Below are 24,353 nucleotides of genomic sequence, written 5' to 3' on the forward strand. Positions count from 1 at the left end.
GAGAGCCCTCAGCCAGGTGAGATGGCAGCTTGCCTGTGGGTTTTGCCTTCTCAGGACTCAGAAAAACTCAGAAAATGTGTCATACAGTATCACTGCAATTCCACACAGCATCACCAGCAACAAACAGGCTGTGCACACCCCTCTGCTTTAAGCTTTTTGTGGTAACCACGCATGATACCATCTTTAATGTCTCCTCAACCCCTGCCGCCCTGAAATCCTACTGAAGGAGGTCCTCTCACCCTCCTTTCTGCCAACGCTCCCACCACTCGGCCCGACCAGGAGAGGGGTCCGTGCCTCCCCCTGCGCCGCCTGCGGCGAGGAGCCAGCGCGCCCGCCACAACACCCCGCCCCTCCCCGGCTCCGCAGACATCGTCCCCTTGGAGCGGGGGGCAAAGGCGCCTCAGAGGGCCGTCTCCTCACGGCGGAGCGGGCCGGCGGGAAAACGGCCCCCTCACGCCGGGGGGGGCGGGCAGGCGGCACCTCAGCTCGCGCGCGCCACCCCTGCGAGAAGGCGCGAGGTAGCCGAAGGCGAGGGGAGTGGGCTGCCACCGCTCGACGTCACGTGATGTCGCATGACTTCACGCTCGAGGCGCGCGGGCTGCAGCGCGGCTCCCCACAGCGCAGTGGCGAAGCCACTCGCCCCGCCCCGCCCTCCAGGCCGCGCGCCCCCAGCAGGAAAGGCCGCATCAGCCTGTTACACCTCCCCTCCGCCGCCCCATGGCACGCGGCGTGGGCTCTTTCACGTGACCAGGAGCGAGCAGCGTGATTGGCCGGCGGCGTCGTGGGGGCTTGAAGGGCGGCTATAGGAGCAGGCGCTGAGGGGGCGCCTGGCAGGGAGGTGTTTGTTGTGGGGTGTCGGGGATGCTCGGCCTCTTTTCTAAGGTGCTCTCCTACTTCTGGAGACGTGCAGGTAACGAGGAAGGAGAAGATGAGAGATGGACGGCCTCAGGTAGGAGTTCCTGGGCCTGTTGTGGGTTTGTGGTGCCAGATGCAGGCCCTGAGTGCAGCTTCAGAGCCTTGAGGGTGTTGGTGGTCTTGTCCCCGCGTGACTGGGGCTGAGTGAAGACCTGTTTCCTTAAGAAAGGAAATCAGGAAAAGGAGACAGCTTTTTGACTACAGAGCATGTGGGACCGTTCCTAGCAGTGCGTTTTTGCTATGTTTCCTGAGTAGGACAGGTTACTGTTGCTGCTTAAGAGTATGGAGTGAGGTGTAAGAGATGTGTTGTGGTGGTGGGTGATGATGCTTTGGGCTTTCCCTTGTACTACTGTCCTAATAAATAAACCTTATTTGCCTTTCTTGGGCTGTAGAATGGAGATGATAGTGTAGCTTTGATGTTTTGAGGCTCCAAGATGGTGAATATTTAAGATACTTCTAGTAGCATTAGTCAATGTAGCAAAAAGTGCTTTTTCATATTTATGAATACAGAAAGCAAAAAAGATTACTTACTGTATTAATAGTCTTAATTGTGAGTGTAGCTAATAATGTTAGAAATCTAAACTGGCATACTTCAGTCCATCTTTAAGTCTGATGTTGTAGTGCAGTGCTGTTGAGTGAAGGTTTGTGATATGTAAGTAGATACTACTTCTAATCCAAAAGACTTGAAGCTCCTAGGTCTCCAGAGTAACAGCACCACATCTCAGTTCAGAATTGTATTAACTATAATATCATACAAACAAATATGAAAAATTAATTTGTGTAACTTGTTTACTTTTCCTGCTTTTTCAGGAAAAATAGAAATCTTAAATGTGTTGGATTCCTCATGCAAACAATGCTGAGAACTTTCTTTTGCTATGGAAAATCTTGAGTGAAAATAGTTGTTGGCCCAGAGTTTTTGGGCAAAGCTGTTTAGCTTGCAGGTATTTTTTTATCTCAAGTTTTTCAAGGTATTTGAATATATATATATTATATATATATATATTCAGGTTCACGATCCTGCACTTGAAATGGGGTAATCCTGGCCTGGCTGAACAGAGAGCTTTGGCTGGAACTCAGGAAAAAAAAAGAGAGTTTATGACCTTTGGAAGAAGGGGCAGGCAACTCAGGAGGGCTACAAGGATGTTGTGAGGTTATTCAGGGAGAAAATTAGAAGGGCCAAAGCCCGACTAGAAATTAATCTTGCTACTACTGTAAAAGACAATAAAAAAGGTTTCGATAAATACATCAGCAACAAAAGGAGGGCTAAGGAGAATCTCCATCCTTTATTGGATGCAGGAGAAAACATAGTGACAAAGTATGAGGAAGAGGCCAAGGTACTTAATGCCTTCTTTGCCTCAGTCTTGAATAGTAAGACCAGTTGTTCTCAGGGTACCCAGCCTGCTGAGCAGGAAGACAGGGATGGGGAGCAGAATGAAGCCCCCATGATCCAAGGGAAAATGGTTAGCGACCTGCTCCACCACTTAGACACACACAAGTCTGTGGGACCAGATGGGATCCACCCAAGGGTACTGAGGGAGCTGGCGGAAGTGCTCTCCAAGCCACTTCCAATCATTTATCAGCAGTCCTGGCTAACCGGGGAGGTCCCAGTTGACTGGAGGCTAGCAAATGTGTCACCCATCTACAAGAAGGGCTGGAAGGAGGATCTGGGGAACTACAGGCCTGTCAGCCTGACCTTGATGCTGGGGAAGGTTATGGAGCAGATCATCTTGAGTGCCATCACACAGCACGTACAGGACAACCAGGTGATCAGGCCCAGTCAGCATGGGTTTATGGAAGGCAGGTCCTGCTTGACTAACCTGATCTCCTTCTGTGACAAGGTGACCTGCTTAGTGGATGAGGGAAAGGCTGTGGATGTTGTCTACCTAGACTTTAGTAAAGCCTTTGACATTGTTTCCCACAGCGTTCTCCTGGAGAAACCGGCTGCTCATGGCTTGGACAGGCACACTCTTTGCTGGGTAAAAAACTGGCTGGATGGCTGGGACCAAAGAGTTGTGATGAATGGAGTTAAATGCAGTTGGTGGCCGGTCACGAGCGGTGTTCCTCAGGGCTCAGTTTTGGGGCCAGTCTTGTTCAATATCTTTATCAATGATCTGGATGAGGGGATCGAGTGCCCCCTCAGTAAGTTTGCAGATGACACCAAGTTGGGCGGGAGTGTTGATCTGCTCGAGGGTAGGAAGGCTCTGCAGAGGGACCTGGACAGGCTGGATCGATGGGCCCAGGCCAACTGTATGAGGTTCAACAAGGCCAAGTGCCGGGTCCTGCACTTGGGCCACAACAACCCCATGCAACGCTACAGGCTTGGGGAAGAGTGGCTGGAAAGCTGCTCAGCAGAAAAGGAGCTGGGGGTGCTGGTCGACAGCCGGCTGAATATGAGCTGGCAGTGTGCCCAGGTGGCCAAGAAGGCCAATGGCATCCTGGCCTGTATCAGAAACAGTGTGGCCAGCAGGAGCAGGGAAGTGATCGTGCCCCTGTACTCGGCACTGGTGAGGCCACACAGGCTCGAATACTGTGTTCAGTTTTGGGCCCCTCACTACAAGAAGGACGTTGAGGTGCTGGAGTGTGTCCAGAGAAGGGCAACGAGGCTGGTGAGGGGTCTGGAGAACAAGTCTTATGCGGAGCGGCTGAGGGAACTGGGGTTGTTTAGCCTGGAGAAAAGGAGGCTGAGGGGAGACCTCATCGCTCTCTACAACTACCTGAAAGGAGGTTGTAGCGAGGTGGGTGTCGGTCTCTTCTCCCAAGTAACAAGTGATAGGACGAGGGGAAATGGCCTCAAGTTGCACCAGGGGAGGTTTAGATTGGACGTGAGGAAAAATTTCTTTACTGAAAGAGTGGTTAAACATTGGAAGAGGCTGCCCAGGGAAGTGGTTGAGTCCCCATCCCTGGAAGTATTTAAAAGACGAGTAGATGCGGCACTTAGGGACATGGTTTAGTGGGACTTGGCAGTGTTAGGTTCATGGTTGGACTTGATGATCTTAAAGGTCTTTTGCAATCTAAATGATTCTATGGTTATACATACAAATTAGGGGACAAGAGGCTGGAGAGCAGCCCTGTGGAAAGAGACCTGGGAGTTTGGGTTGGTGGCAAGTTGAATATAAGTCAACAGTGTGCCCAGCAGCAAAAAAGGGCAACCATGTTCTGGGGTGCATCAAGCACAGCACAGCGAGCCAGTTGAGGGATGTGATTGTCCCACTCTACACTGCACTGGTGCAGCCCCACCTCGAGTATTGTGTGCAGTTTTGGGTGCCTCAGTATAAGAAGGACATCAAACTATTAGAGTGTGTCCAGAGGAGGGCGACCAAGATGGTAAAGGTCTCGAGGGAGGAGCGGCTGAGGTCACTTGGCTTCTTCACCTTGGAGAAGAGAAGGCTGAGGGGTGACCTCATGGCAGTCTACTGAAGGGGGGCAGTGGAGGGGGAGGTGCTGATCTCCCCTCTCTGGTGACCAGCAATAGGACATGAGGAAATGGAATGAAGCTGTGTCAGGGGAAGTTCAGACTGGACATTAAGAAAAGGCTCTTCACTGAGTGGATGGTTGGTCACTGGAACAGGCTGCCCAGGGAAGTGGTCACCACACCAAGCCAAGGGTTCAAGGAGCATCTGGATGACGCTCTTAGTCATACGGTTTAGTCTTAGGCAGTCCTGGGAGGAGCAGGAAATTGGACTCGATCCTTATGGGTCTCTTCCAACTTGAGATACTCTAAGATTTTTTTTCATGCAGCTTAAAGAATGTTGTTCTTACGATGTAGTTTGTATTTAACTAGCTTTCTTAATTGGTTGAAACCATAACTTGCCATAAGACTTCAAGACTTAAATGTGAAATTAATTAGTTGGCAACTGTTGGTATTTTTAGTTGAACAAGAGAATGACTTTTTGATAGAAGGGATAGCACTTTTAGTAGCATTCATTACTTGTTTTATAGTTCTGTAAACAAGTGATTTGTTTTTATGTCAACACTTTTCCTCTGGATGCAGGTGATAAAGAATTAAAAACTGTACAAGGAGTAGTGACAAGATTTTGCCATGATTATGGGATGATAGATGACATAATAATCTTCACAAAGGATGCTGTTACAAAAAGTATGCTGCTGACTGTTGGACAGGAAGTTACTGCCACTGTTGAAGAGGATAAAACATCAGGTGGCTTGAAGGCCATCAGGGTAAGAGGTGAAGATAAATAGTAGTCGCACTTTCTCTGTAAAACCCTTGAGATTTTCTTTTGGAAGTTACTTTAGCTTTAGCCTCCCGAATTCTACAAAATAGGAGAAACTGCCAGTCCTTCACCTAGTGGGGATAAGTTGTTTTGGTTTTTTATTGTTGTTTTGGTTTTTTATTATTATTTTATTCTATCTCCTTTAAAATGTTGATCCTTTAATACTGATTCTCTGCATATAGGTCTAAATGTAGTGAATGTGAAGCTATTGGATGAGATAATTGCATCAGTATTTGTTTAATCATACCTAGTTCAATTCTCTGTATATTAATTTGAGCTTCAAAGTCAATTTTATGTTATTGTTATATGAATGGATAAGAAAATAAAAACGGGGCTGCAAATTTACTCTTTTTGCACAGAATTGAATAAGAACATAAATTTCAAAACTTCCTGTTGTAAAAAATCAGCAACTTAATGTCATGGAGAGTTATAAAAATGGAGATTTCGGTACCTTTCTTGCTTAACACTTCATTTGTGAACCTACTTCAAGCTTGATTATACATTGTCACAACTTTAAACGACTGTAATTTTTTTCATCATATAGGCTCAACTCTCAGGTGCCTGTGATAATCCAGCTGAGAAGCTGAATCAAGTGGCCCTTCTCCATTTAGATATTATGTAAATATGACTGGTGCTTCAAAGACTGACAGCAGTGCAGAAGCAGTTGATAACTGGGTGGTACAGAACCCATCTTCTTGGCTTGTATCTGCTTGGCTTGGCTGCATTATGCTTTAAGTACGGCACTAGACTAGTGTACTTCATCTAGTAAACTCACCCTGACCAAAAGTCTGAGCCAAAGCTTAAACTGCTTGTACAGAGCATATCACAGTGTAACTAGTTTAAAAGTTAACTTGAGTTTTCTAGTAAATGGATGTTTTATAATTAAGCATCTTATAGACAGCATGAGCTGATAAAGAATGTAATCAACAAACATAGTGGCTTCAGGGATCATGTTTCAGATAATAAGAAAGTAATGATTAGCCGAAGTATTCTAATGTGTCTAGTAATCTTATCAGTAAAGTCCTGATATGCAGGTTTAATAAGAGTGTAAATTACCAGATTGAAGAATTTGTCATAACTGTGTTAAATTAGCAAATGATACATAAATTGGAGAAAGGAGGTCAAAATCCTGCATTGATTAACATATAGTGTTTCTGATTCCTCATGCTTTTCTTTTATGCACCATCCTGATTTTGGTACTTCAGAGACATTTTGGTCAGTTGTCAGCAGTGTCCAGACATAACCAGCTGTCATATGGAAGTGAGTTTGTACTATTTTGACACATTCAGTAATTCTGTTGGTACCAAGTGGCATGTATTAGAGTGAATTACAGTTTGTAACTGAAACTGCTAGTATCTCTGTAGTAATGTACTGTACACTTCTCAGAATTAGTCTGTTGACCAATCCTGAAACTGTTCATACTAATGGTAAGTAGAGACATACCTTTAAAAATACTTTAATCTGTCATCATGGGATTACTCCTTATTTATATTTCTCTTCTGTTAGACATGGCTCTTCTCTTAATGATAAACTTGAGTACCTGAAGCTCCGCTGGATTTTTCTGTGCACTCTTTTGGAAGAGAGCTTCATGGCTTTTAAGTAAGGCCCTGAATATTAGCGGAGGCATTGACATGTCTATGGAAAGCAAGGTTGTATGGTGTACTCTCTTCCTCACTCCCTATCCCGCTCCAAATCTGAGGATTTGACCCATCTGTTTTAATTTTCCAGGTGTCTGAAGGTCAGGCTAACTCAATAAACTACTGAACACTTGGAAATTCAGGGGGTCATGTACATGTGCAGAGGCCTCTACAATGTATCTGTGATGTGCAGGACATGTAACTGCTGGAATGTCATTGCTGCATAAAACATCTAATTAAAATTGAGGAAAGGATGCATATTGTGGAGGGCATGTGTTATATGTACATAAAGCTCACGTACACATCTATGACTGGAAGTACAGTAAAAATTTTAACACTGCCTGTTGATGATACTTAGGTTTTGGAGAACTGCACTTAAGGCCAGTAGAGTCTCTTATAAAGAATGACCAGATACCATCATAGGCTGCTTTGTGAGTGAGCAGTTTAATACTACACAGTTCCATTCACTGTAATGGTCTTCCTTTGAGTATGACTATGTGGTTGAAGGAGAAGTGAAGGTTTGTCTTTGCTGTGAGAAAGGGTTGCCTCCTGTAAACATGTGTTAGTACAGGTATTAGTCTAGAAAGTTACTTTGTTTTATTATATTTCTCACCTTTTTTGCCTTGAATTTAAAAATCTCTCTAGGATTCAAAGCTCTAACTTTATCAGCCTCTATAGCTGTTAATCTTAGGGAAAGATCTTTATCTAATTAACCTATAAATAGGAAACAAATTCAAAGGTGCCAGATGCCTGCTGAAAGCCTTTTTTGTAATCATTATTTGTCAATGATAAATATGCTTTCCACCTGAACATGATAATAGTCTGAGATGTACGCCAGGCTTATGGGGAAGACAAGTTTTCGGGCTGAAATAAAGAATGGCATGTGATAAACTCCTCCCTAGAGGCTGGAGTTAAGCTTAAAATAAATGCAGACCTCTGAGAATTTTTTTTCCTCTAATGGTTGAATTGGCTGAAACTGCACTGTGTCTGATAAAATGAAGTTGACTAGAAATGTAACTTCTCAAGTAGGAGTAGACAGAAAATAAAAATACTGGAAGACTAACTTGATTTGCGTTTTACTCTGTGCAATGTTTGGGGGTTTAGATGCATTTTTATATATCCATGAAATCTGTAGACTACTGAGGAAATACAGTAGAGTTACTTGTACAGACTTTTTTCAAGCTCTGTTGCCAGTTTGGTAATAACTAATGATCTCATGAAAACTATTTCTGAGATGTTGGCAGTTAATAATCAACTGGATGTTTTTTTTTAATCTGGGTTTGTTAAGCATCTGTTTGTTAGTACTTTATTTCAGGAAGATTTAAAATGTTGCATGCTTCCATTTTTCTGTTTTGTCCTTCCTTTAACTCAAAATAGCAACAAGAACAAGTCCTGAAGGCTAAAGTAAGTAAGATCTTTCATATTAAAGATTAGAACTATATGAGAGCAACACTAAGTCATAAAATGAACTCCAGTTACATACAAAATTTTGAGGGTAGTTTTTCTTAGCAAATCTATTTAATTTTGAAACCAATGCAGCTTCATTGATTAAATAAAACTGAAGAAAGCATATTAGTGGGGAGAGAGTTTTATTGTATGATCTAAAATGAAACATAGAAGGAAAGTGAAAGAGAAGTCGTTTCTAAAATATTACCAGCTCTAGTACTATCAAAAACCTAGCGTCTTATAAGATAACCTTATGTCTCTTCTTTTTTTTTTTTTTAAGTGGAATGACTTTCTTACATGAAAACTAAATATTTTAAGTCCAGCAAACAATTTCAGTGCTGGTTGGTAAAATAGTACTCACAGTCAAAAAATAAATTAGTTTAAACGTTCTTTCTCCTTCCTTGTTTTCCTTCTGACTGACAGCTTTCACAGTACTGTTGAAATATTGTCATCACTCCAAAATACATAAACCTGGTAACTGAGAAACTATAGAAGGATCTCCAAAACAACTAGGATATTTTAGCAGTTGTGGGATGTTTTGCTGTATGTGCTAATAATGGCCTTTGCAAAAGTACTAGGGATAAACATAATGATTTATCTTGTTCCTGTTTGTGATGAGTGGTAAGTCCTGCAGGCGTCTCAGAAGAGCTTTTCTGGCAATGTAGTTTCTGACTGGGTGAGTAGCTTAAAGCCGAGCTTATGCCTAAAGCTGACTGGACTCTATAGAAAGTTAAAGTCCAAGGGCAGACTTGATTCAATAAGCACAGAGACAAAGCTCATTTCTTCAAAGTATACAGTAATCTGTGAGCTCTTGCAAATAAAAAGGAAAATGGTATAACTGCTCTTTTCAAAGACTGGGGGGGGGGAAGCATCAAAGTTACCGTTGAGCAAGAATAACCATGACTGTAATGGTCTTCCTATATGAGGAGTCCAGGGTTCCCACTTTTGGTCCCAAGATTTTGTCTGTTACTGATGTAAAATAGCTAATTTCAGAAGAACAGCACTAGTCTCCCTTCTCCAAAGGGTCTGTTCTAAGTACTTGGATAAAAAACTAAACTCATTGTGTACTCTGATAAATCTTGAATTACTTTCCACGTAGTGGCACAAACTTGAAATACCCTGAGAGTTTGCTCAGAACAGCCAACAAATTTCAATCGTAGTCTTTTTTTTGGGCAGAGGGAAGGTAGTAACTGTCTTTTTAATCCCCTAGGCAGAGGAAAAAATTTAGCTTCCTGACAAGCATAATCACTAAATATTATACAAAATTATGCTTGGGCACCAATACTATCTCCTTCCAAAAAACTGAGGTATTACCACTTAACTTTGTTTTTTAAGTGACCTAAAAGATACTCCTCTAATTTCAGAAATTAGTGCAAGCTCTACAGCCTGAGCACTGCCAACAGGCAGTTTTGGGGAGAATCTGGAAGGTGCAGTTTAAACTTCTGTGGTGTCAGTGGTGTTTTTGTTATCTACTTTAAGGAAGAGTGTGGTCAGCCTTGGGTGGCCCTCTGCTCAGTGTACTGTTCCAACTGCTGTTTGGAGCTACTTGCCTTGTGTTCTGGAAAGATCCTAGCTCAGAAGTCTGGATTTCAGTTTATTTGAGGTCAAGTCTAATTAAACTGCACTAAATGATTAGAGGTTCTGTTGCAGGCTCTACCAGGCTACTACAAGTGGTAGCAGGAAGGCTGTTTTGAGCTAGTATGAGGAGCAACTTTATAGTTTAGGTAGAGGAAAATTAAGTGGAGAAATATCAAAAGAAAATGTATGTTGGGAGGTTTAAGGTGTTTTCATGTGTTGAAAGCATTTTGTTAGGTCTACAAATTACTTTCAAGTATAACTCCATATGTAGCTTACATTAAATGTAAATTTTCTAGTCTTCTGTGGAACAGTGCAATTGCTTATTCAGATTCTATCCATGTAAAGCCATACAAATCACTTAGGAGAAAGTTTGATATTCACAAATGTTCTTGGTGAATGTGAAGATATGTCTGTCAGACTGGAGCAAAACATAGATTTTATTTTTTTTTACAGTGAGTTTTGATGTCATTAAAAGGAATACCATGTAATAATAGTTCTTTTAATGCAATATAACAATATTGACTAAAAAATATAGTTATGTATAGTTTAACTGTAATGTTTGCAAACTCTGGAGTAGAAGTAGACAGGCTATTTATTAGTCTTAAATGGTAATATTTATTATGTTCAACAAAATAAATCATATAGGAATTAGGATCATAGTGTAGTTCAAATTGGACCAGACTTAAGGAGGTCTCTAGTCCAACCTCCTGCTCAAAGCAGGGTCAGCTTGTAGTCAGATCCAGGTGACACAGGGCTTTATCCAGTCAGGTCATGAAAACCTCAAAAGGACGGAGAGAGACTGCACAGCTTCTCTGGGCAACTTCCTCCAATGCTTAACTCTCCTCATGGTGAAAAAGTTTTTCATTTTATCCAACCTGAAGAGTTCTTGTTGATGTTCCTGATGACCTCCCGTTAGGTAGTAGGGGGCTGCTGTTAGGTCTACTTGAAGCCAGGCTGGACAAGCCCATCTCTCTCAGCTTCCCCTCCCAGGGCAACTGCTCCAGCACCCAACCACCAAAGTGGCCCTACACTGAACTCATCCAGTTGATTGATGTCTTTCCTGTACTGTGGAGGCCAAAACTGCACACGGTATTATAGATGTTGTCTTAAGAGTGCTGAATAGAGGGGGATAATCACTTCCCTTAACTGGCTTTTTATGTCACAGTGTATTATGTCAACTTTCTGAAATAAAATGATTTAGATTAGCAATTAGTCTAGTCTAGACTAGTACACCTGTTGTTGGGGTTACATTTCACTTGTGTAAACAGTATAGTGTTTGAAGTGAACAGTATAATGGTCACTGCAGTGGAGTGTGCTGGGATAAGATCACCAGTCCAGCTGTTAGCTCCACAATGGGTATATATGCCACCAGGTGCATAGAAGGTGTCCTTGTCCTAGCCAAAGACAAGTGTGTAAACACTGTAAAGTTTCAGCAAGCACTTCCATGTGGAATTTGGTGCCAGTTCTTTTGCTAAGCAAGTCTCCTTTGTAAGAGGAGCCAGCTTGCAGGCTAGTTCAGGTAACTTCCCTCACCAGTTTTTCTTTTGGGATGATGACTCAGCATCTGGAATAGGATCCATGTGATCAAGACAAAGCAGTTAATGTTCGAACTGTTTCTTCTTGCTTTGTAATGTACGTGTTCTTTGTGAAAATTGTGCCTCCAAGAAGTGCACCACACAAAGGTAGTAATAGCATTTAACAAGTGTAAAAGTCGTCTTAATATTTATGAAAAGTGTGGCTATAGGAGGACTGTTTTCCATCTGTGCATGAATGCTGATCTGTAAGAGAAAGATGGCACTGTATAGAGTCTTTTGTCAGTGTATTATTTTTTTCACACTATACATTAAGAAAATACTTTTTATTCAGTTTCTAATCTCCATGTAGAAGTGAAAACACTACAGCTAACTATTTTTTTTTCTGTCCAGTTGTGATTGGTTTAGTTACTCCCTTATCTCCATTATTCTAGTTTTCCACTCAGTTTCTTTATTCTGGTTGTGAATTTGTAAACACTTGGCTTTCTGAAATAAGCTGTTAATTTAATCATCTGACTTGTACACTTACACTACAGTTCATGGAAAAAGTTGTCCATGGGCATTTCATCATTGTATTTGTTTAAGCACTGCAGAGGTACCTTGCACACTTTCTTCATGCTTTCCTACATCATTATCCTCATAAGCCTCACAAAAGAAGAATTTGATACCTCTTTCTCCTGCTTTATTGCACAGTGTAGTTTCTCTACATACCATCTGGAGTCAGCAGTTCTTGCTTAACGGTAATAAGTACTTCTGTCCAGTGGCATTTGCATTGTTAGAGAGCAAGGAAGCTCTGAAGAATGAGTGTTTGAACTGCAGAGCGGAGACATCTGAACCCGTGATGGTGGTGGCCCTTTGGGAGCAAGGAAGAGAACTTGCAGTTCTAGGAATTCTAGTAATTAAGAGCAGAGATGCTATATCCTTGCCCCAACATAGCTGGGTGGAAAAAATGGTTTGTAGACATCGATAGTTTGTAGCTTGTGTTCTGCAGAGGGTTGTTTAAGCAAGTAAACTTACATTTGAGGTGGTGATAGAGAGTCTGTAAGAAGCAGCTCTTTACGTTTTTTTATTCAAGTTATTAAAGAATGACTGAGGGGCAGTCTGAAATACATACAGTGTTTATAAACAGTATCTTGAAAATATTTTTTTTTGCTTTCTGAAATAGTGATGTTCTAGTTCCACTTGTGTACAGTCAGATTGCTGAGGGGGGGTCCTCTTGTCAATATGAAGAAAATTCTTAAGTAGACCTAAAGCAAGGGAAGCATGAGAAAGATTTGACAAATCAACATGTGATTATAGTAGTTGTCAGTGTTGCAGCATACAGCAGGCTTCTTAAGAGAAGTTACTTACTGTTTAAAACTTATGGTTTTTTGTGTACAAAAATGAACAGCTACAGTGAGTATAGAATTGTCTAATAAGGAGCTTGACTTCCATAAGCAGTTAAAATTCTGATATTTATTGTAGGAATATATGTTTAACATATAATTCTAAGTATCAGCTGTTTCAATGTTGAGGTTTTTTGTATTAATAGGTAGACGCCGTCCGGAATACATGGGGAGACTCCAATCCTACTTGTGATGCTTCTGAATTAAATATGAAAATACTAATTGGCAATATTACCTCTCTCTCTAAGGATGGTGGCTATATTAATCAGAATACTTTTTTTGCAATGGAAGATGTCTGTGAAGGTGTGTAGGGGCTTTCTTGTTTGCTCTTCCTTAACTTTTTTTATATGTACCATAGAAATATCTTCTGATAAACTTGCAGTCCACATCCCAAATAAGTTCTAATAGAGTGTATGTAGTGAAACACACACAGTGATTTGGGTGAAGAAAGCTAGATGTTCATTCTCACTGAGCATAACTTGCATGCAGTCATGTAACCATAAGTTACATGTAAGCAAGTGTATTTTTCCACTAGCATCTCTTACGTAGTTTGTCATAACCTACTGGGGGAAGAACTGCGAAGAGAAGTTTGAACTCAGTGGATCTGAATAATGCATTGTTCTGGCTGGTCATTTTATTTAACTTAAACTAGTTCTGTATGGGAGTAATGCAAATGTCATCAGTAGCAATTAAACTTGAGAAATGTTCTGGTTTACATAGGTTTCAAACCTTGTGAAGGTGACTGGGTGCAAGCGAAATATTTTATTAACCCTACAACATGGAACAGTAAAGCAGTTGCTGTAAAGCCTTTGAGATATAAGCGAGTAGACAAGGTAAATGTTCTGCACGTTGTTTTTGGCAAGAGGAATCTTGTGTGAAGTGGGGTTTTGAAGGTGGTTTTAAGTTGCTAATATTGGTAGATCTTCTATAGCACATCTTTAATTAAAAGATAAAACATATCAACTCATCCATTTATAGGATTATTTCTAAAATAACAAAGCTTTTTTTTATTTGGATGCTTACTGTTGTTTTAGTTATATTGGTTGTAATGAGGATGTGTGGATTTTCAAACTTTTTTTAGGAAGCAATGACTGGAATTTATTATGTTTAATTTATCCAAGTGTTTTGGCTTAAAAACAACCCTTGTCCCTTTTTTATTTTAATGAAAATATTTGTTCCCTCTAGGAATATATATATTAAGTTTATTGTATTTGCCTTAACTGTATATATTGAACAATATTTGCATGTCAAGCATAGGAAAAAAATTCTTCTCTTGTGACTGCTGGTGTTGAAGTATAAATTAGATAAGTTGTTAAGTCAAAGGCAGGTATGATGATTAAGTCAAATGTATGTATTGTAGTATGCGCTTAAGTGGAACCTAATGCTTATCTGAAGTACTTGTGTCTCTTTACACTTTTAAATCTAAAGACAGTGATTCTAGGTTAGAGCTGTATGCTTGCCTCCCATGAATAATTGAAACTTCAGAATGCAGCTCTGTTAATACTAGAATGACTGTTGCAGGAAAAAACTATGCAATGATAGTATGCCTGTTAGCTTAAGCAGATAATATCAAGTAACACTGAATAACAAACTGTTACAGGTTCGCATTTCCAGCATCTGTGGAAGAAGTGGTACAGTAGATGAGAGTATATTTTTCACTTTGGATTCATTGAGACTTCCTGATGGCTATTCACCTTGTAGACATGATCTGGTGAACACCATTGTGGTGGAGAGCAATCAGTCGTGTTACATTTGGAGAGCTCTCTGCTTAGTGCCAGTCAGCCAGGATGGGTAATACTTACTCTTTCATTCTCTTTCCACATAATAACAACTAGAGATGAATTGTAATTATGCAGCTTAAATTTTGTTGTGTCTATTAAGCAAGAAATACTGTAAATTCTTCACTAGTTGACTAGAAGGCATGATAGATCATGGGGAAGATCAGAGTGTGATATGATTTTGCCCTTGCTTTTTCTTCCTTTCCAGAAGGTGGGGACAGCTGTACTTAGAGAAGCAAAACTAGTAACAGTTGAGCTCAGGGATATTGCTAGGCAAGGAAGGAATTTTTCATGGTTTTGTTAGAAAAATGCCAGGCTTGTGCTTTTACCTTGTGTTTCCTCTAATCTATATTCTTCTAGCGAGGACTTTACTGTTTGAAAACCATTCTCAGCAAAACTGATGTAAAATGGATGTTTCTTTAATCCATCTTGCTTAAGTTGCAGTGATTCTTCAGATATCTGTCCTAAAGAGAATAGTTTAATGATCTGAATAATAGAGATTTATTGGGCTTGCAAGTATCAAACTGAGAGGTTCTGCAGGCGCACTTTAGATGGCATATGTGATGTGAGGAGGATCTGGACAGATTGCAGAAAAGGTTGGGAAAAGTAGATGATGTTCAGTATGGAGAAGAAGCAAAATTTTGTGAAATAATCAACTACACAAATGTAGAATGGGCAACAGCTAGTCAGTAGCAGTTCTGCAGCAAAGATCCAGAGTGCTCTTTTGCAAAGAGCAAAAAGGACATTCTGATACCTCTCAAACATAGTCTTTGGGAAAACTTGCCGTGTTTGATCTCTAGGAAATATAGCTAAGGGCAGTACATATGTCTTCAAAGGAACTATGAAGAATGGAATAAGCTGTTTTCACTGGAGATAACGGATATAATAGATTTAAATTGTAGCTAGATGAAGCTTGAAGTGTTTACATCACTTTGCACAACAGTACAATTTGTTCACTTATTCTTTCAGCTGGACCTATTTTTAATGATGGATTTTATACAGAAAATTATTACTAAAGCCAAGTTACAAAAGTAGACCTTAGGGTTGATTTCTCAGTTTTAGTGTATTTCCTACCATATCAAAAAATTGAGGCAGCTTAAGCTGCAATGGGAGACATCTAGTGGGCTTTGCTAGTAAATTGATGTAGCTAATAAAGAACAACTGCAGTCATTTTCTACTTTATTATATTAGATAACTAAGGAAAACTTAGGGTGTGTAAATATTGGCGAGATTATGAAAATATTTCCAAGTTTTCATGCCAGTTTATCTAACTGAATAGTTTCTTAATTGTAGAATAGAAACAATTTTTTAAATGGTTTCTACAGGTAGCTGAGACTGAGAGGTTAGAGCTCTGGTCACTGTCTCAGACAGGGAAGAGCATGTGACTTTGGTTTCATAGGCATTTTTCATCAGTAGTATGTGTGATAATAGTTTTTAAGGGTGCTTTTTGTTTTCCAGCTTTTTTTTTTAAATTTCTTCTTCAGTTTGCTGCTTTCAGATTGTAGCAATAAGCAGAAGTCATAAGTACTTGGGGTTTGTGTTGAAACACTTCCAGGCTAGTCATTTTATCTCTTAAGCTCCACTGCTAATCAGGACTCTTGCTAAGGAGCTGCTCTTTGTGTCTTGGTTCAGCTCCCAAAGAGATCCATAACAGCTTCAGTCACCAGTTGATTCAGCTCTTCAGCAAAGATTAGTTAGCTTCTTAATGATTTTAGTCTTATATCCAAAGTTTTATCCTGGTTTATTGTGCTGCTGGCAAAAGGCTTGTTGTTTTTAATTTGCTGCTTAAATTAGTAAATGTAATCTGATTGTCTTGGAAGTATAAGTAGCTGAGAAAAAGTGAACCCTCTCACCTGCTTCTTCCTAAATACTGTGACTATGCTTTGGTATAGTGATTCTTAAATTTGTGCTGAATCAAAGATATTTGCTGAGTCTATTTGTTTCAAGATTGCTAACTAAAATTATTTTTGCAGACAATCTCACTCTAATGGAGTCAATCTGGATGAGCCTTATGAAAACTTAATGAGAGACAAAGGAGGGTTGGAAGTATCAAGAATGACTCATTTTGGAACCCTGAAGCAGGGGGAATCTAAAAGAATGATCATTTGCATAGAGTAAGCCTTTCTGATTGTTCTAAGCTTTCTTTCTTTCCATCACTCCATAGTCTGTAAACCTGTCTTTCATACAGAAGCCTCTCATAGTTGAGCCTTGTGGTTCATGGTCTTCAAGTAACCCCCAAATACTATGGAATTAAAGAGAATTTCATATTGAACTTAGTGTCTTTAGGACAGTCTTTTTATTGAGCATCTATCTTGCAGATAGTGCTTTGAGACTCCCCAGTCCTGTGTCTCTTTTCAATCCTAACAAAATCCTTTCTGGAATGAGGATTAAAGTAAATGCTTTTACTTGTAAGTGTGTTTACTTTAAACTGCAGATATGCTGTCATCTTCAAAATCTTAGAACAAGAGGACTGTTGCATACTCACGTATTAAAAGCAGACCAGATTTTTTCTATTTGTTTGCTTGGTTTTTTTAACTTGGATGCTGAAGAACTATGTTGGCGTATCCTTGAGGGTTTTTTGTTTTGGTGGTTTTCTTTCATTTTTGTTTTTTTTTTTTTTTAAATCTGGGCATAGAGGCTCAAATGAAGTCACACCTGAATACCCTCTATTTGTTGCTATGTGCCCTTTCTTAAGAGTTAGTTACCCAATGATAAATTTTAAGTTACCATAGCTTTTTTTATACACAGTATTTCTGTATGCTTCATAAGGTAGTTGATATGACCTAGAAATATTAACATTTAGCAGAGGTTCTAGTCCTCATGAGTTAGAAGCAGCAGTGCAATTTCTTTCTGATAGCAGTTATGAAATAATGGTGAACTGACCTGCTACAGACAGTTGTACTTGACTTCAGATAGAATTAAGCTTCCCAAGAACCTTAACTATGCATTTAATTATGTAATTAATTACATAACTACTTCTAGGAATAAAGGGAGTGTACCACAGTCCTTAATCAGCTGCAGATTAGCTGGATGGGTGAAAGACAAGCAATTCAGTTTTCAGATTCCTCAAAAATGTGAGAACAGTCCAGAAGCACATCTGCCATCTTTTCCAATAAATCAAGGAAACCTCTCAAAAGCTGCGATTAATTCATATAACAGTGGAGGAACAACATGTGAGTCATTGAATAATACATCCATTATGAAGAATGGAGTCATTCCAGGTACAGTGAAATGTTAACATTTGAATACTGAGTGTTAACTCCTCAGAAGACCTGTAGGTTTGTTTGAGAAGACTTGCCTATGCTAGCAATAGCAACTGTGGTAACAAAATTTATTATAATCTGTTTACTACAGAAGGAATTAATTCTCAGGATATAAACTTATCAAGGACAAAAGAAAACTTTTCCTTGGTGAAAGATGAAAATCTACATAATGGAGGAAATGAGCAAAGAGAAGATGTGGAACAACCAATAAAGCATGTCAATATTACTGGAGAAATTGTCATACCACCAGGTGGAAAAACATTCATAGTGATCATATGCACAGCTGTGTAAGTATTTCTTTCCATTGGTTCTGACCAATACAATGGAAACAAGTCACAAAAATTGACTTAATAGTTCCCTTATTCTGGGCACAGTTCTCTTTTTTGTGTAGGATAAAGTAAGCCAGTACATATTAGCAAATGATGTGGAAACCTATATTAGACCTTGAAAGTAGTTAGCATTTTAATGCTTGATTCTGATTTTTGTTGAAAGAAAATGGTAGTAGTAAATGAAGAAATACAGTGGGAGTAGATACTTCTCTAAAAAAACACAGTAAGGTGAAGATAATGCCTACAGCTGATTATATCTGTTTCAGGAAACCCATTGCTCCATGAGCACAAGAGCAATATAGATTTCCTGGGAATTTTTGTGTTACGTCTGATATGTTTCTTCCAGTCTCATACCCTGATGTCATATTCATGTTGCTAGATGCCTCAATCTCAAGCTTCCCTGTCCTGTGATAATAAATGCAGGTTATGTATGCTGAAATAAAAAAAAAGCTTTCTTCCTTGAAGGTGTAATTTATAGAGGAAGTGGTTTGCAGATCTTAGAAAACCCTTGAAAAACAAAAATACTTTGCTGTACAAAATATTTCATGGATTTAGTTAAGAATAAAAAGTGACTTTATGTGAGCTCTTTCAGAATTCAAGTAGGAACCTCATGCGGGAAAACTTGCTTTCATGTACTTTCCAGTTACTTCCAGCTGTAGCTCTACAAACATTGTGTACCACAACCATTGATTCTTATGATCATAATTTAAAAGTTGGACAGGGGAAACCAAGGTCAAATGGTTTGATTCATCAAAGTAACGCTGCATTAAATTTCACGCTATTTCTGTTACCATTTTAAATAGTGAGGCAATGGGTAGAAATTTTCTTAGGAGGATGATTTAGCTGCAATTTGAAAGATAAGCTGCAGGCATGGCCTGTCCTTGTGGAGAAAGACATGTAGAAAGAACAATTTATATTTCACTGTAGATCTGTAAATGCCACAAAGTCTGAGAATCTTCTAATAATACAGAACGATCCACACAACTCCATGGGAGGCTGCAGCATGAAGGTAACAAGTGCTTGCTGGCCATTTAAGAGACCATAGAGACTGCAAATTTAGACCATAAATCTGGACAGTTCAGTGTCTGCACTGAGTCTGTGTATCAGAGAAAACCAGGCTATAGCCTTAACCTGAGCAGGTAGCGTTAGCTGGCATGAAAAAGTGGTACTCCTGCCAAAGAGAAAGTAAGCTGGAATCCTTCTGGGATGCTTTTGTTTCAGGCACATAGTAACAGTGTTGGACTGTGTAGTTAGTGCTGAGGAGAGAACTGGGCTCTGGGTAGTGCTGGGATGAGTTCATTAAGGGATTTCAGAGCAGATGGTGTGTGTTAGATCTTTTGTCTTAAGTTCCTTAGAAACCAATCTGAAGAAACAGTTCCTTCTGATCTCTTCCCCTCTGTCATTCACCAAGCACCGCTTACACATAGAAAGTGTGTTTTTTTTCAGATATAAAGGATCTTTCCTACTTTCTCCACTTGATGTGTTTACAGTTAGGATTCAGTTCTGAGTAGCCTTAAGGAAGGTGGAGCAAAGCTGTTGCTGCAAACAGTGAAGAGATATGCTTCAGGTTCCTCTGGTGGAAATGTCTGGCTAATCTTTTTCAGTATCAGTAATTTCAAGATGTTACTTGTGACAGAAGTATTAATTCTGTACTTAGTATGTTGAAGGGAGGGATTTTGCTCTTTACACAAGCTTTTGATGAAATTGGGGGTTTGAGATTTTTACTCTTTATTGTTATAAATTATTAATTTTATAATTTATTATTTATCATACCCAGATGGAACTCGGGGTGGGGGAGTAAGTGTGAGGAATTACCCTAAGTTAGCAGTTCTCGTATGTTACTGAAATGAAAATCTACAATTTTATTTTAAAAAATACTTACATCTGGGGAAAATAAAGTATGAACATGATGGTTTTAAGAATATAACTTCTGCTTACTTAAAGAAATCCTGGGTACAGTAAAGAACTCCTGTTGCTTGGTTTTTCTGATTTTACTGTTGGACGCTATATTGAAGCCAATGTAACAAATGAAGAAGAATTACTAATAGCACCTGTGGAACCATTTTCTCCAAGAAAGCCTAAAATTATTCCAGAACCTCAGCCAAGCAAGACAACAGTGGTTGTCCCTAAATACAGAAGGTACTGTGAATTAGAGCAAAAAATGACACCTAATACTGCTCTATTTGGTATTGCTATACCTGTTCTGTCATGCTGACAGAGAAAATGTGAAACTGGGAAAGTCTGAACATGTTTATGTATGTACGTTGTAAACAAGATAATTGTGGACATTACTGAGAAGAGGTTGTTTTAGTAATGAACTGCTTGATTTCTTTGTAGATTTGTCAAACAGGAGCTCTTTCTACTATATAATGTGGTGATAAACAAGATAAATACTGTTGCATAGTAATCTACAAGTAACAATTGTGTTTTTAAGAAAAAAAGATGGAAAATTGGAAATAGTTTTGAGAGAATTAGCTTCTTAACTCCTCAGGCAACTTTGACATCTATATCTGATGTTTCCCATCTTTCATTCAGAACTTTTCCTTTTGCAAATAAGCTTCTGTTATACTTACAGTATTTGCTTAGTTATAAAAATATCCCTAAACTGAAAAAACAGACACACAATGTTTTCAAATCATCGGTAACTGGAACGCTTATCTATCTTCCCCGTATAGCAAACTTCTCAATTGTCACTTTGAAGGAATCATTCTGTCATGTGTGTGTTTTGGTTTTATAACCTTGATGATGTGGCATGTTAATTAGCTGGTTTTCACATATATAATTTGAGAAAGCTAAATGATATGTTATACTTTTTTGTTTTAGAAATCACAGAAAGCAGTTGCCAAGCTTTCTCCCGCATTATACCATACCAAATGAGTTAAGAAAATGTGTGGAGCAGGAGTTAGACATACTGACCTTTCAGCCTCTCCTAGCAGAGGTATGCAAGTGTACGTTATATAAGAAAATATATTTTCTGTAAGTGTGTTTGTTCAAGCTGGCCTTAATTTAGCAAAAACGTGTAGCCCTTAGTGTAACAGAAGATGATATAATACTGTTACCAAGTAGACTTAAGACTTCAGTCTGTATCCCCTAACTTCCATGCGTTTCTGTATGTCACAGAATCCAAGCTTACAAGAATCCAAAAGGGTAAATGTGAAAAACTGAAAAGGGAGTAGAAGTATAATGGGGGCGGGAGGATATTACAGAAACTGAACAAAGATTCCTCTTCACTTTCAGTTTTTAGGCATCATTGCAAAGGTGTTTTTGGGGTGTCAGAACAGTAGTCCAGCAGTTATTTCATAGCAAATGAAAGCAGAAATTCTGAAGTTATTGCAATAGAGGATCCTTCTCTGGTTGTTCAAAACTTTTTTTAAAAAATCCTCAAATTTAATTCACTACAGCTTGTTCAAATTCTTCCTGCAAGTATAGCAATTTCAGAATACATAAAAAAAAAAGCCACCAACCTGAAGTCTAACAAGAATATTACAGTGATTCCTTCTCCAAAACTTTGTCCTGATTTCTGGTAGAACGTTGCTGCAACTCACTTTTTTCCCCTCTAACTTTTTAAGGACTTAACCTTTTACATTTTTGAAAAATTTTAAGTCCAGTTTGTTGTCTGCTTTCTAAACAGCTCACACAAAACCTGAGGTCACAGCATTAAGATAGCAGGTTAGTGATCCTCTCTCAAAAAGAAGATAACTCTGTAGTGTTTGAAATAATTTTATTCTGAAAGCCTGCCATTAATGGTAACTTTTTTTAACCACACCTTAAGTTCTGTCTGGTACTGGTAACTGTTTTAAGACTGTTCCTGAAAGCACTGCTCATTCACCTTGTATTTGAGTGGGAAGATACCAAATAGAAAGCATTCTGTGCTATCATTCATTGTTTAGATAGGAGAAATACCTCTTCAGTGAGATGCATTAAGCTCTGAGGGAGAAAGTTCAGGTTCTTTCATCTTGGCATAAGTTGTATAATCATCAGCCAGGGGCCAAGACTGACATGACTCTTTCTTCACCTGTCTCTGCCCAGCGTACTTAGATTTTTATGCTTTCTGGGATTGCTGAGCATAGAATTCAGCTTGTAGATTGCCTCTGAATTCAGATGTTGAAACTGCCATTGTAGTTGGGAGAGACTTGGTTGACTCTTTACCTGACTGGCTATTGTATCTGAGCTCCAAGGGTTATACTAATTCTGCTTTGACTGCAGGGGGAGTATAAAATATTAGTTGGTGTATAGATACATGTATTTATGTGCCTTAATTGGCAACCCAGTTGCTGTGCAGTCTGTCTGAAGAGGTGTTTTGTATAATGTTAAGAATAGTGGGTTCTGTATCTTAGTGTAGAATTTACAACAATAATGTATACTGTTTTGTTTTTCAGCATCTTAATCTAGATAATTATAAAGCAAACTTTTCTACTCTCTTGTGGCTTGAAGAAATCCATGCAGAAATGGAGATAAAAGACTTTAACATGAGTGGGGTTACTTTGAAAAGGAATGGGAACTTTTTAGTGTTGGAAGTGCCAGGAGTGGAAGAGGGCAGACCTCACCTGATTACAGGTAGTAACTAATGTGAGATAAAGCCAAATAGCATGTTGATCAATATTTTCAGTGCAATGCAAACTCCATTGCTTATTCATTTGTTTAAAGAAGTCTTTCACATACTTGAACACAAAGTTATTAATCTAGGCTACTAGACAGGTGAACTGCACTGTTAGTATCTCAGTGTGAGTCTTACAGTGGCTGCTGTCTGAAGCAGCATTGCATGTGTCTGTTCTTATGCATGTTCTGATATTTAGGATTTTTCATGTACAGAAATTGGTGGTGCTTTCAGCAAAAATAAAATGTACAATGTAGTAATAACTTAAAGACAATAGGTGTATCCAAAGCAAAATCTGGGAAAGTAGTTAAAATTGAATTCAGAATCTCTAATATAATATACAAGATCCTGTTTTCAGGAGGTGTTGTCTGATGGCATCAATATTAGGTGCCTTTTAAAATGTAATATACAACTACATATGGCATTTTGGAACAGGTACTCATGGATACAGCAACTTTGGCAAAGTTAGTTAACATCTAGCATCCTGCAAATTCCTAGTTTAACCATGCAAAAGAGGAAGAAATTAAGTGCTGTGGTGAGAATTTTACTATTCCTTGTAACAGTATGTTGCCTTTTAACTTTGTTTACAATTAGGTGATAAGGTGATACTGAAAAGTCAGGTCTACTCTGAGCATATAGTAGAGTACGTTGCCTATATTACTGAGGTAAGCAAGGTGTATCTCCTGTTGAAAATACTGTGGTCCACTGGTTTCAAAGGGGAAACTGGCAATTTATAGAGTTACAGACTAGTTTAACCCGACTTTTGGGAAGCTAGATTTATTTTACCTACATTCTGAGTGGTGGTTTTGTATTTTTATTGTATTTTTTGAAGACTTTGGCTTCCCTGTTCTTTCTAGATTATAATCTTTACCTGCTCTGAAAGCACTCAATCTAGATATGCAATATGTTGATAGCAGGTAAATCTAGGTGTTCTTTTTGGAGGTGATGGGGCATTCAGTGCTTTCAGAGATGCTTCTTTGTGTTTGAAGCACTGAACCTTCATCAGTAAACTGACTTTTTTTATCCTTGCAACAGATATGTAATGAAGATGTTACTCTTAAATTTAATGCAGACTTTGAACAGGCTTACAACTTGGAACCCATGGATGTGGAATTTGTTCACTGCAGGTATTACAAGTTTCCAAAAAGCTGCGTTTAATGATTCCTCTAGTAAAGTGACTTTTAAAATACACATGACTGTCAATTGGTTGTTTTGGTGGATACAGATCAGAGAAGGACATAATTAAGATCTTGCCAATGCTTCCACCTCTTTCCCTCAACACACCTTTGCCGCTACATTCATTGGTAAAAGACTGCAACTGTAGTCACTGTGTACAAAGAATTCTTGTCTTAAGCCTCTCTAAATGATTGCACCAATGCCAGGCAGTGAAATGGGGGGGGGTGAGGTGGGGTGTTTTGGTTTTGGGCTTTTTTTCTTGTTTTTTTAAGAAAAAAAATATACCAATATAGCTGCAAGACTGCAAAAGAAATTGCTGATGTTAAGCACCCATCCTTTCTTACTTTTGTTTTATTCATGGGATGTTATCTGTATATAGTTGCTTAATCTTCCCTGTAAAATCAACTTTGCAGAGAACTTCCTTGAAAGACTATCTAAGTCTAGAACACCAGGCCATCTCTGTCTCACGGAAGAGCTAGAAAATACAT

At 39.1% G+C, this 24,353-nt stretch overlaps 1 protein-coding gene across 2 annotated transcripts in view; it reads left to right on the forward strand.

Annotated features, from left to right (window-relative positions):
• Positions 1–861: 861 nt before the first annotated feature.
• Positions 862–24,353, forward strand: part of MOV10L1 (Mov10 like RNA helicase 1) — a 40,564-nt gene continuing 17,072 nt past the window's right edge. For both annotated transcript variants that reach the window (XM_076328631.1, XM_076328632.1), the window contains exons 1-13: positions 862–949; positions 4,907–5,091; positions 12,869–13,025; positions 13,443–13,555; positions 14,323–14,513; positions 16,474–16,614; positions 17,483–17,721; positions 17,855–18,050; positions 20,037–20,231; positions 20,916–21,030; positions 22,472–22,649; positions 23,284–23,354; positions 23,725–23,816. In XM_076328631.1, the coding sequence (XP_076184746.1) occupies positions 862–949; positions 4,907–5,091; positions 12,869–13,025; positions 13,443–13,555; positions 14,323–14,513; positions 16,474–16,614; positions 17,483–17,721; positions 17,855–18,050; positions 20,037–20,231; positions 20,916–21,030; positions 22,472–22,649; positions 23,284–23,354; positions 23,725–23,816 (1,961 nt within the window). The remainder of the gene's footprint in view (positions 950–4,906; positions 5,092–12,868; positions 13,026–13,442; positions 13,556–14,322; positions 14,514–16,473; positions 16,615–17,482; positions 17,722–17,854; positions 18,051–20,036; positions 20,232–20,915; positions 21,031–22,471; positions 22,650–23,283; positions 23,355–23,724; positions 23,817–24,353) is intronic.

This window comes from Aptenodytes patagonicus, chromosome 1 (genome assembly GCF_965638725.1).
Source record: "Aptenodytes patagonicus chromosome 1, bAptPat1.pri.cur, whole genome shotgun sequence".
Classification (NCBI taxonomy): domain Eukaryota; kingdom Metazoa; phylum Chordata; class Aves; order Sphenisciformes; family Spheniscidae; genus Aptenodytes; species Aptenodytes patagonicus.